At 39.1% G+C, this 12254-nt stretch overlaps 3 protein-coding genes across 3 annotated transcripts in view; all 3 read left to right on the forward strand.

Moving 5' to 3' along the window:
* Positions 1 to 11554, forward strand: part of LOC146470728 (uncharacterized) — a 77432-nt gene extending 65878 nt beyond the window's left edge. The window contains exon 6 of the transcript XR_014866978.1: positions 10411 to 11554. The gene's annotated coding sequence lies outside the window, so the exon portion shown is untranslated. The remainder of the gene's footprint in view (positions 1 to 10410) is intronic.
* The window catches only part of LOC146470730 (uncharacterized), a 52200-nt gene that overhangs the window by 23620 nt on the left and 16326 nt on the right, over positions 1 to 12254 (forward strand). The gene's annotated exons all lie outside the window — the stretch shown is intronic.
* LOC146470732 (uncharacterized) lies at positions 1868 to 10304 on the forward strand. Its single transcript, XM_085121711.1, has 5 exons — positions 1868 to 1982; positions 2076 to 2296; positions 4008 to 4107; positions 8053 to 8202; positions 9267 to 10304. The coding sequence occupies exons 1-5, from the start codon at positions 1868 to 1870 to the stop codon at positions 9797 to 9799; spliced, it is 1119 nt and encodes a 372-aa protein (XP_084977837.1). The 3' UTR covers positions 9800 to 10304.

A 12254-nucleotide genomic window follows, 5' to 3' on the forward strand; every position in this document is an offset into this window, starting at 1 on the left:
TGAATTTATTTCCCACGGAAAATTATTTTACCGCAGCCACAAAACGTGTAATTTCTTCAATGCAATCTTTCACAAAAAAGATATCTGGAAGAAAGGGAAAAGATTCTGGAGAGATAATTCTGTATCCAGTGTATATTGATGAACATTGCAGTTGAAATTTGATCCCGCACGCATCTCTTTTTTCGATGTATGCAAATTTTGCTCCAGACGACGCCAGACAGTCTGACGTCATTCATACTTTGTTTTTCACTGTTGCTAGGCAACAGTGCGGGCACCTTCAAAGATATATATATAAATATATTTTTCGCTCGAATTCGCGCGGCTTAGCTCCGCTCGGGCCGGCTCGGGCCGACAAATTTATTAACCTCGCTCCGCGAGGAATAATAACCCAATAATCAGTGCTGTGTATTTGTTTTGCTTTCTACTCGTAGACGGAATTTGTCAGTTTTGAAATTGCCACACATATTATAAAACCGGCATTTCTTTTTCCCTGTAGATATTTCTCCATGACCAAATCTCTTGACATCCTGACGTCTTGAGGAATCGGCAAATTGTTTGTTTATTTGAAATTCATAGTACGTTTCAAATTACACGCGTACGACTTCAAGCGCTTGTATAATAAATGCTCGCAGGTATTTGCAGCTCGGTCAAGTAAAATACACTGTATGTCTTAATATGTAATATTTCGTTGTGTCCTAACGATTAAAGATGTTTCTCTAAAACTTTAAAACCGCTAACAATTCACAGCATTTTGTTGCCATGTAAGCAATACTTGTTGACAACAGTTTGCAATTAGGGGGAGTCGACAAGGTGAGTACTAGCCATGGTAGAAGTGGCGGGATTTCCAGCTCCAATTTGCTTTTCCTAGAGTAACAGAAACGTCAAGGTATGTTTATTTTGCACAATAATGAAAGTTTTTTAAGGTCGAGTTACAAATTAACAAGACCGAAGTTTATTTTTGGAAATAGGCCTAATTGTCGATAAATCTTGTGTGATTTGAGCCGAACACATTGCAAGTTCTCCGATTTTCTCTGAGAGGGAAGCAGTGCGAGTCCGAACTTGAGACTTGCTATGGTGAATGTTTAAAATAACTATAAGTTAAGGCTGTAAAGTAAAATTATCGAAAGCGGAGGTACCAGGAGCACTTTTGTGCCGTTAAATATCACCTTTATTTCGCCGCTATTTTTAGCGCTCTTTAAAGGTGGTTTTAAAGTGTCCGCTAGAATCACAAAATGAATAGATTTGAAAATGTTTAGTAGAGGAAAATAAACAAGAATGGTTGTTCATAGTTTGTGTAAAGTTTGACTTCAGTTCAATTAAAGTTCTTCTCGCACCTTATCAGTTTGAACCTTCAGTTGGCCGAAACACCGCACTTTGACCGCATTTAAATTTTTGCGAATCTCTCAAAATTAAAACGTCGCTGGAACTTTTAAATATGATTTTCGAAAATAGTTCACTAAAGGGTATTTTTGGACCGAATATGAACGATTTGCCTAATTGGTCGTTGACGGCGAATTCTCGATCCTTACAGGCAGTCGCTCTTAATTATTTCAACTGACATTCAATTCTCGTACCGCAATTAACATCATGATTTCCATGACTAAAGACGAACGTTACAAAATAACATTTCATTGGGAACTATAAATTTTGGGAGTTAGTTTTCTTCGTTTCTTCTTAGAAGTAGAAAAGGTGACTGAGATGACGTATTAATTATGTTGAGGAGTTAATTGCGACTTATTAAAGAGGAAGTACAAACAGCTTGTCCACCCACGAAGCTGACATCATTTAGCAGGTGCAAAGGAAGTACTTTTCTGCGGAAGATATTTGACAAATCCGCAGCTGCACGCTCAATCTCTTATCGTCCGTAATGGCCAATAGGTTGCTAAATACTCTGGCCTTTCTGGCTAGTTTGAGCTTACTTTTATTTGCATTTGTAGTGGCAAACTCTGACTTCTGTGGGACTGTTTTTGAATCTCAACCTGGTAAGTAGACTAAAGATAATCACTCTGTTATGTCCTTTCTTCTAGTTTTTCCGCATGCAAAGACAAAATGATTCTATTTCCTTTTCTTAACAGACCATTCTCTAGACGGCCACGCTATTAAAACGACTGTTGTTGGTGACGAGTTCGAATGCCAGCTAAAATGCTTTGCCAATGGTAGTTGCAAGTCATTTAACGTGCACCCGAGCAGCTCCAAAGCAAACCGCCGTATTTGTGAGCTAAACAACAAAACCCGGCAGATGAAACCAAAAGATTTCAAACCGAAGAAAGGATCGACATACTATGGCTCTATAAAGGTAAGACAAAGCCGATATACCTACCAGTGGTTGGACCTTGTCATAACTTATTAGGGACCTTAAGATTGGAATACGCCTACAAGATTTTAAAGAATACAAATTCCAAATATCAAACCACAGTGAACAACCGCAGAACTCTCTCTTTCCTGATGCTTACCAGCAAGTAAGGAGACTGTAGAAACAAGATTGGTGTAACAAGTGATTATCTAAAGCACGCGAACTAGATCTTGTCACCGTTCAGTTTGGTGTAAACGATAAACCAGTTCTGATGTTAGAATTGCTGAAAGTAAATTTTTAAAATCATTAAAAAACTCACCCGCGTAAGCAAAACAAACAAACAATTCACCTGTTTCTTAGCGTACAAAACAGACAAAACGAGAAAAGTTGATTATTATATACGTGTATTTGTAAGAGAAAATACCAGTTTAATTCATGAAGAAACTAACAACAATTAAACCAAATGCTAGGCATCAATTAATTGATTCACATGCATTGTGAATAAGATTTCCACCGCTTGAGAATCACACGAAAACAAATTGATAAAAAAATAGCTAACGGTGGGTTCAAAAATGGAACTTGGAGAGCAATTTCTTCCACTGAATTTGACCTGCTCCTTCCTCCCATCAAAAGGGCACTGTTATTGTTGTTCAGTTATGGTTCGTTGGAAGAAGCCGTGGCGAGGTGAAAGCACTTGGTCGCGGCCATGGGTGATTTCAGTTTTTCAACCAAAGAAATCCGATCAAGTTTTTAGCTTTTGACACAAATAATCTTTTGCTGTTTCTTGTAAGGAACTAACTTATTTAATATGTGTGTGCGTGTGTGTGTGTACGTGTGCGCGGTCAAAGTTAATTATCATAAGTCCATATTGTAATTCTAATATAAGATAGCTATTTTTTAAAAGTGAGGAAGCCTGACTTTATAAGCCTCGTGGTTTCTTTCAGGTTTTCTCGCCATTTATTTTTTTTCGTCAATTTTCATCATTTTTTTTCCATCATTTTTTGTTGTATATGGCAAAATAAATATTGTATTGTATTGTATTGTATTGTATTGTATATATTGTATTGTAAAATCCACCTTTAGGAATTTCCTTTATAGCTGTAGCACTTAATTTCCAAGTATTTTTGGCACAAACAATCCAGTCCAACTCCAAAGAAGCTGAAAGAATTCGTTGTTGCTGCAGCAGCACAAAACGAAGAAACCACATAAATGTAGAAATGGCGGGCTCAGCCAATGAGGAACAAGTATTTTCGCTCCTAGACCAATCCGGAGTGAATAATTTTGCCCTCGGTGAAAGGAAAATTAAGAAAGAATGCCCTAATTTTGCCTTCTATGTTATTAAATTTCAAAATTTCCAATATTTTTCCTTTGGCGTCTCAGCGGATGACAACCATTGAAAAAGTTTACAATCCATTATCTTAGGAACCAATGGAAATATCAAGGAAGCCTCACACACTTTCTAGTTTATTATCTTGTGATTGATAAAGTCTAGTATGTTTGGATATTAGCAATAACGCAAAGGCTCGTAATTCACTACAGTAAACAGTCAATTACTCAGTTTTCAGTCTAAAGGCTTGCGCGCTTCTATGTAAACAAACAAGGCTTCAAAACTTATTATTTCAGATTATTCATTTAGCTTTACGGTGAAATATTTGAAACGTGATGCAAATTTGCAGGAATGTCTCACGTATTGCAATTCACTCACAACTGACAGGTGTCCTGTATTGACAATGGCCGACAGCGCAAAGGACATATGTCGACCTCAAGGAGTGGCGGACACTGTTACCCGGGATACACAGGGAAAAAATGCGCTGGTAAGTGACACTTTCGCATTCATAGGACGGGTAATCTTTACCTTTTGGCTGTTTAGGTTTAAAAAAGAAATCCTCGCCTGACAACCTTAATCTCGTACCCAGTTGTTTGTCTTCGTATCCGAAGAGTGAGAAGATTTCAGTACGAGATTAGGCAGCTCTAAGTAAAGTGGTAGGATTGAAAATTGAAAGCTTCAGGAAAACACAAAGCAACAAGAAGCTGTAGACAGCTTGTACTCGCGGCGCCTTTAACATTGGTACCTGTTCGTTGTAGTTAGCTTCTACCAAAAGGCGAAGACCTGCTACATGTTGGCAATGAGTGGTATATCTTCAGCTTCGATGTAAGAAATATAAAACAGTACAAAAACCATTTTCAAAATTGTCCTTTAACTGTACAGTTGGCATGATGTTAGCCTAAACCTTTTTTACCTTTCTCCTTATTAAGGAGGCTTGCAGCAGTTTTTCTGGACTTAGGGTGGAAGTTTTGAAATTAAAATCTCGCATACAAGATAGACTTCGATCTCCTTCATACTACATCATTATTTCAACATATGATCAAAGTTAATTTTCTCATCGGTTTCTAAGCAACAGCTATTACCATAGCAGCGGTTATCAATATGACCAATATCTCTGGCAATATCTCTGTAAGAGCGTTTTTAAGTACGAGGAAAGACCTTTTAACACAAAAGACAAAGTGTCAAGTTTTATTTTTCCCGAGATATTGGTGAAAAAAGCGGGAATAAACAAAATCACCCCGTAAAAAATGATCCATTATTTGCTTTAAAACGCTTTTACAGATTTTTTTTTTTCTAAATTCGCCTACAAGTTGTCTAGATTGAGTAGTTTAAATCCCTAAAGTTTCGTCATAAAGTGTCTGACTAGATTTCGAAATATAGGACAATGTTTAGAATGAGAGGCTATGCGCTACCTTGCTGTGGTAATAGTTGTTGCTTGGAAACCAATGAGAAAATTAGCTTTGATCATATGTTGTAATGATGATGTAGTATCACAGGGGGCCCGCACAAACTATGTGACCGTTTGTATTTTGAATTTATAGAGGCAATGTATGGGAATATCGAAAATCCTCGTATTATCGTACTAGATTGCGATAGATATTCTCATTTAACATAAAAAAAACGTACTTTTACCTTAAATGTTGTGTGTTGTCGTTCCTGAGGTTGAAGACGACGATTTTAGCCATTTGAAGGGTTCGGCGTTGAACGTTCACTCGAGCGTAATAGAAGAGTGACAAGGGAGGAAAACTTGTTTTGAAAGGGTTCCAGCGCCGGAGCGATTTTTCCCCCAAAAAACGCATCGCTCCGATTTCAAACTTCACAGCATAAACGTCAAAAGATTTTCGATTCTTCTCGTACCTTCCAATCGAAAATCCATCCAAACGGCCCGGAGCTAGTGCTCGAAGAAAATCAAAATCCCACAGTATTCGAGCGACTGGAATGCGTAGCAAATTTCATACGTGCCATTGTCTAACGTCATCCAATCAGAAAGGGGCAATCAGCGGGACGGTTTGGGCTGGCACGTATGAATTTTGCTACGCATTACAGTCGCTCGAATACTGTGGGATTTTGATTTTCTTCGAGGACTAGCTCCGGGCCGTTTGGATGGATTTTCGATTGGAAGGTACGAGGAGAATCGAAAATCTTTTGACCTTTATGCTGTGAAGTTTGAAATCGGAGCGATGCGTTTTAATCGCTCCGGCGCTGGAACCCTTTCAAAACAAGTTTTCCTCCCTTGTCACTCTTCTATTACGCTCGAGTGAACGTTCAACGCCGAACCCTTCAAATGGCTAAAATCGCCGTCTTCAACCTCAGGAACGACAACACACAACATTTAAGGTAAAAGTACGTTTTTTTTATGTTAAATGAGAATATCTATCGCAATCTAGTACGATAATACGAGGATTTTCGATATTCCCATACATTGCCTCTATAAATTCAAAATACAAACGGTCACATAGTTTGTGTGGGCCCCCTGTGGTAGTATGAAGGAGATCGAAGTTTATTTTGTATGCGAGATTGTAATTTCAAAACTTCTACCCTAAGTCCAGAAAAACTGCTGCGAGCCTCCTTAACATTCCCTCTCTTATAAAAGATGTAGCGATGATCAATCATCAAACTTCTACTTGTTCAGCCGAGATATGCGCAAATAACAATCGCTATTTAAAGTGCCCCTGGGCCGAAAATTTCATTTTTCATCTTTTTGCATTTTCGTGTAGAATATGACCTTCTTACTCATGTTACCAAGTTTCAATCCTTTACGGCGATTGGAAGTATTTTTTTTTTAGCCTTTTATTCGAGATTTCACGGCCGCCATTACTTGGCCTTGTTCCGCAAGTTAACAAGGCCGCTTGGCTCAAATTACAGCAAGTGACGTCATTGGCTCAACACGAAAAATTCCACATGGCTAATTTACATATGGATTCTACTTCATAAACTGTATTCTGCTGTTATTTAGTTCGCAACAGCAGAATACAGTTTATGAAGTAGAATCCATATGAAAATTAGCCATGTGGAATTTTTTCTGTTGAGCCAATGACGTCACTTCCACTAATTTGAGCCAAGCGGCTTTGTTAACTTCCGGAACAAGGCCAAGTAATGGCGGCCGTGAAATCTCGAATAAAAGGCTAAAAAAAAAATACTTCCAATCGCCGTAAAGGATTGAAATTTGGTAACATGAGTAAGAAGGTCATATTCTACACGAAAATGCAAAAAGATGGAAAATGAAATTTTCGTCCAAGGGGCACGTTAAAGGGACACAGTCACCTGCTGCACATGCGTATTAGATACCATTTCTTAGCTGATTTGCATATCACACTTCATCGCACGTCTGGCGCTGAGAAGCGCATCCATTGAAAAATCTAAAATAATTATTATAGTGATCACAGACCTAATATCATATTAGAACATTTATTTCCTTGATACCATGGAGAATTTACTGATGGACTTGTCCAGGGAAAGCCAAACGTCAATGAATACCTCTGAATTCGAAGAATCATTTAATCGTTTATTTCGGTATCCGGTCGTGTGAAAAATTATCTTAGCTGTTTCTACGTTTCACAGTGTTTGCATAAGAAGTAAATTGACTTCAAATATTACAGAATATGTCAATTTTAAAACGTAGCGAATCCACTGAACTGCAGTGTAACGAAACTACTTTGTAGCGAAACGACCGGTAAGCTTTATTTCTGCTTTCAATCATATATTTTGATTTTCTAATTTCGCTTCTACAGCTTCTCCACCATGTAAATTTAGGAACCAAACCCATGTCATTGCAAGAACGATTGCTCGACCTGTAGAAAACAAGGCTCTACTAGAGGATGTCCTTGTCGAGAAGATAATCGACTGTGTACTGTGTACCGAAGCTTGTCTTTGTCTGAGCTCCAAATCAAGCAGCCATGACGCGAAGTTCGAATCGTTAACGAAGATTCTCTCCGCACGAACCTTTCGCCAGGTCACGTGAGAAAACGCGATTTTCCAAATATACGTCATGGTGATCAGCTCTCCAATGTTTTTGATTGATTTCTCTCCTTATTTTAGTCGAAGCAGGCGATTTCTTCAACCGAGTGCCTTCACGTTTCCCACCTCTTCTTTTCATGTTCTGTTGGAGACGCGATCCATACTGTTTTTAACCAAATATGATAAAATAATATCATAGGATGAGCAAAAGCATACTCAGAAACAGGTTTTCAGTAAAAGATTGAAAATCCAATAAAACACTGAGAAGATTGAAGCGGATTTCTAGATGTATTCGACGCGTACTTTTGATTTCAGGTTGAGATAGACGCTTTTCAAACTAGCAAAACTAGTGTCCAGGTCAGCGCGGTCGCAAAGGTGACTGTGCTCCTTTAAATAGAAATTTGAAGCCAGATGAAAATATGGATTTATTGAACACCCACTGATATCATTTTCTTTCTTGACTAATGCCTTGCAGTAGCGATTGGTTCCCATCCAGACCATCCCGCTCAGTCATGCAAACACATTCGGGATATCAGAATCTCTAACAAAAACGGGGAGTACTGGATCGACCCCGAGAGGAATGGAAACCCTTTAAAAGTCTACTGTGACTTAACAACTGATGGAGGTAGGTCTGGGATTGTGCTTCCCTTAAGAGACACTGAAGTCCCCATCCCCCACTGCAGCCCCCTAGTAGGGTGAATGGAATGGCTTCTGGACTTAACATCTAATCCTACTTAAGGTGGGGGTAAATATGAATTTGAATGGAATTTTAGGTGGTTTAAAGAAGGGATAAAAGAAAGACAATTATTTTTGGAACCCCAACAGACAGTTGCCCCCAACGCAAGAGCACACCAGGTTGGTAGGGGACTGTTTGGGTGTCCATATATCAATTTTTAACTTCAAATTCTAATTTTTAAACTACATCAATCTTAACTATTTGTTATTCTTCAAATTTTACCAATCTTTTGAGAAAAACTGTCTCCTCCCAAATTCACCTAAAAATCACTAAAAAATTTACAAAACACCCCAAAACATTGATTTGTGTGTGAGCAGAGGGTTTTTCTATAGCTTGAAACGCGAACGAGATATTTCCATTAAACCGATTTTAAGTGGCGTGAAAACGGCTTTCAGGTGTACCCCCCGGCGGTGGGGGGGGGGGGGGGGGTGCAATGCCAATGGTGTGGGCTTACCACAAACGGAAGGGCACCAGGCCGCCAACTTTGCGGGGTAATAAAGCCTCCAAAAAATTTGCCCAAATGAAGGTTATGTTTCTTGCACAAAAAAACGCGCACGTATTCGAAATGACCACATTTTGATTAGTTTACCGTTTCCTAAGGTTTAACCCATGCACCCTGCTTGTGTTTAACTAAAGTTACGTTCCGTTGGTTTTGATCTTCCAGGCGTAAATTTCTTTACCATCGTTACATTACCAAAAATAGTTATTTTATAGTGAGCATTGTCTTGACCATAATTTATAGCCTTTGTGTGACCCCAGCACCATTTACATTCTTTTGTTTTGGATCATCAACGCGTAAATTTCTAGAACAAGCAGGAGAGCGGCCACATTAGCTAAATAACTCACTTAAGTTACCACTGTCTTAAACTGAAGACCAAATATAGTTAAGGGGTAGATGTGACCGCAACCAACATGTCATCTCCTGATCATCCTTTGAAACTTGCTCATTTCAGGTGGATGGCTTCTTGTTTTTAACGTAGTGATTGGCAGTCCAGCCACCCACCCTCAGTTGTCCAAACAGACGTCATACCGTGGTATAAGTGGTTACAAAAGCAACAACATGGTTGTCAAAAATAGCGCTATGAAGGAGCTGCGAGCGCACTTGTCCTTCACTCAACTGAGATTCCATTGCAGAAAGCAACAGGTGGGACGTACATTCCATGTGACCACAGCCGCTAACAGCTCTGGGGAGGCTGTAGTCCAGTACTTCAGTGGTCAGACCAATGTCTTGCCTGGTTCATGTGGCTCGTTTGTGAAAATGGAGAATGACAACTCAAAGTTAGCAAATGGTTGTAATCAGTGGGCAGATAAACAATGGAGCTCTAACAGTCATGGGGATAATGGCGACGGACGACTCTACCATCACGTTGCCATTGTATATAATAATTACCACTGGCTTCTTGGTACATTCCATAACAGATGGGAATGTGATGACTTCAAAGTTGGCCTGTCGCCTGGCGATTTCTGGAAAGTCTTTGTTCGTTAGGAACTGATCGGGCCGATAAATCGGTACTTGTAAATAAACCTTAACAATCATGATCTTTGTTTTCACATTTGACCTTTGACATTACACTTACACAGGCCTCTTGCGGCGGTCAAACATGCAGCTCCTGCGAATTCTCATCTGATCGGTGAAAAGAAGGAATCCTTATCCGGCGCAGTCACTAAGGCTGATTTCTGCTTTGATTTTTTCCATAAAGAAATCATCAACCACATACTAAAAGTTTCAATTTCTACCAATGCCTTTTTAAGGCCTTTTTACAACTCATTTATTTTATTGCTCATGTACAAATAGAACATAGAAGACAGGGGCTCGTTTGCTTTGACTGTTGTTTTAACGAGGTCTGTGTAACATTGTACCATACGTTCGGGAGATTCCTTAGCGCTTAAGCAGTGCTTTGCTGTGGTCCTTTTTATTATGCTGTACAAGGTGATTGTGACGTTTGAGTCTCGGGATGAAATCCTAAACTGTGACCATTCAAACGAAAGCTACTGAGCAGTGCTTCACTGTGGTGCCTTTTGTTATGCCGTGTACAAGGTGATTGTAACGTTTGAGTCTCGAGATGAAATCCTAAGCTGTGACCATTCAAATGAAAGCTACTGAGCGGTGCTTCACTGTGGTGCTTTCTATTATGCCGTGTACAAGGTGATTGTAACGTTTGAGTCTGTGGATGAAATCCTAAAGTGTAACCATTCAAATGAAAGCTAATGCGCAGTACTTTCCTGTTCTGCTTTCTATCATGCTTTACAAGGTGATTATAACGTTTGAGTCTCGGGATGAAATCCTAAACTATGACCATTCAAATGAAAGCTACTGAGCAGTTCTTTCCTAGGCCTGTGGTGCTGTTTATTATACTGTAAAAGGCGATTCTAACGTTTGAGTCTTTAGGTGAATCCTTAAGTGTGACCATTGAAATGAAAAAGTAGCGGAATTCTGCGGTGTTGCTTCTTATGCTAGTAAGAGGTGGTTCTAAGTTTTCAGTCTGTGGATGGAATCCCCAGGCGTGACCATTCAAATGAAAGCTAATAAGCAGTACTTTCCTGTCACTGTTTTATATATTTTGCTTTAAAAGATGATTCTAGCGTTTGAGTCGAGGGATGAAATCCCAAAACTGTAGCCATTCAGGATCACCTTAGTTCGTAGGAGTCATCCCTCAGCACCAAGACGCTCAGTTAGTCTGTGGATCAAGAAAACACAGCCCAACTCAATCAGACAATTATAGTAACAACATCAACAACACATCCTTTATTTAAACACAATCAGGTTTTAAGCTTAAAAATGCTTGTGAGGTCGTGATAGGTAAAAACTACAAGATAAAAAATTTAATATGCATTTGAAATGGTACACTAATAGTGATATTTAGGAGTAAGAGGATAATAAGAGAAAATTAATAGAAATTGTTTAGTAAATTTTAAAACGTAATAACATTTGTAAACGGTGTAATGACTGGGGAGTGATTGTACAGACTGGACGTTAAAGTCAAGTTCTTTAAATACTTTTTTCACCTTATCGTAGAAAACGTTAAAAGTAAATCCATTGTACTTTGAGACGGCCTTCAATAAAATAGCGCCTTTATGACTAATATAGTTTTTAAAATCGCGCTACAGTACTCGTATTATGTCTTTTAAGATTGTAGCCCGAACGCTTGGAGTTTACCAAGTGAGACAGTGCTCGTGGGGCTTCGCCATTGAGCACTTTATAGATTAGTTTAATTAAACGTAATTTGTATTCGCCGAACTGATTGTATTCCAGTTGCAGTGTCGGTATACCTCATCAGTTCGCATGTGTTGGGGTAGGTTATAGATTACTCTGGCGGCTCCACGATGGAGTACCTCTAAATAATTTACATGTTCTAAATTATTACAACCTCCCCATACGACAAGGCCATTTAAGACTGAAGGGAGGATGACTTTAAAATACAAATCTAACAGGACTGCTTTGTTCAAGAATGAGCAGGTTCAACTTGTTAGTAAAATTCTTCTTTACACTGATTAGATTCCAGTTTTGACCAGGAGAGTCTTTTATCAATAGTTGCCCCCAGAAGGCGAATGTAATTAACCCACTCGATCCGTTTTCCGCCAACAACTACAGAATTAAGTGATCTGATGTACGGTTTTCTTTGAAGTAACGTTGCTTCGCACTTTGCCGAGTGAAGTGTTTAAGAGTTCTCCAACCACCAGTTATTAATTTGGAGAGCGTGTCATTTAGAGAGGTGGTTGCGTTATCGACCTTGTTGCTGATACAATAAACGGTAGTATTCTCTCCGTACATGAATACGGTGCCGGAAGTAATGGAAGTCGGCAAGTCATTGGTATAAATGGCATAGTGTGGGGCGCAATACTGAACTTTGAGGAACCCTTACAGTGACATTTGACACTGATGAGCGCTGGACATAAACAGACGGTAAAATTGAGATTGACCCCTTAGAAAGTCGGCCATC

Source organism: Pavona decussata, unplaced genomic scaffold (genome assembly GCF_977016875.1).
Source record: "Pavona decussata unplaced genomic scaffold, jaPavDecu1.1 SCAFFOLD_112, whole genome shotgun sequence".
NCBI lineage: Eukaryota > Metazoa > Cnidaria > Anthozoa > Scleractinia > Agariciidae > Pavona > Pavona decussata.

Coding starts and splice junctions, on each gene's coding strand:
- LOC146470732 (XM_085121711.1), top strand. CDS start 1,868: ATGGCCAATAGGTTGCTAAATACTCTGGCCTTTCTGGCTAGTTTGAGC. Junction 2,297..4,007: donor CATACTATGGCTCTATAAAG/GTAAGACAAAGC, acceptor CACAACTGACAG/GTGTCCTGTATTGACAATGG. Junction 4,108..8,052: donor CACAGGGAAAAAATGCGCTG/GTAAGTGACACT, acceptor AATGCCTTGCAG/TAGCGATTGGTTCCCATCCA.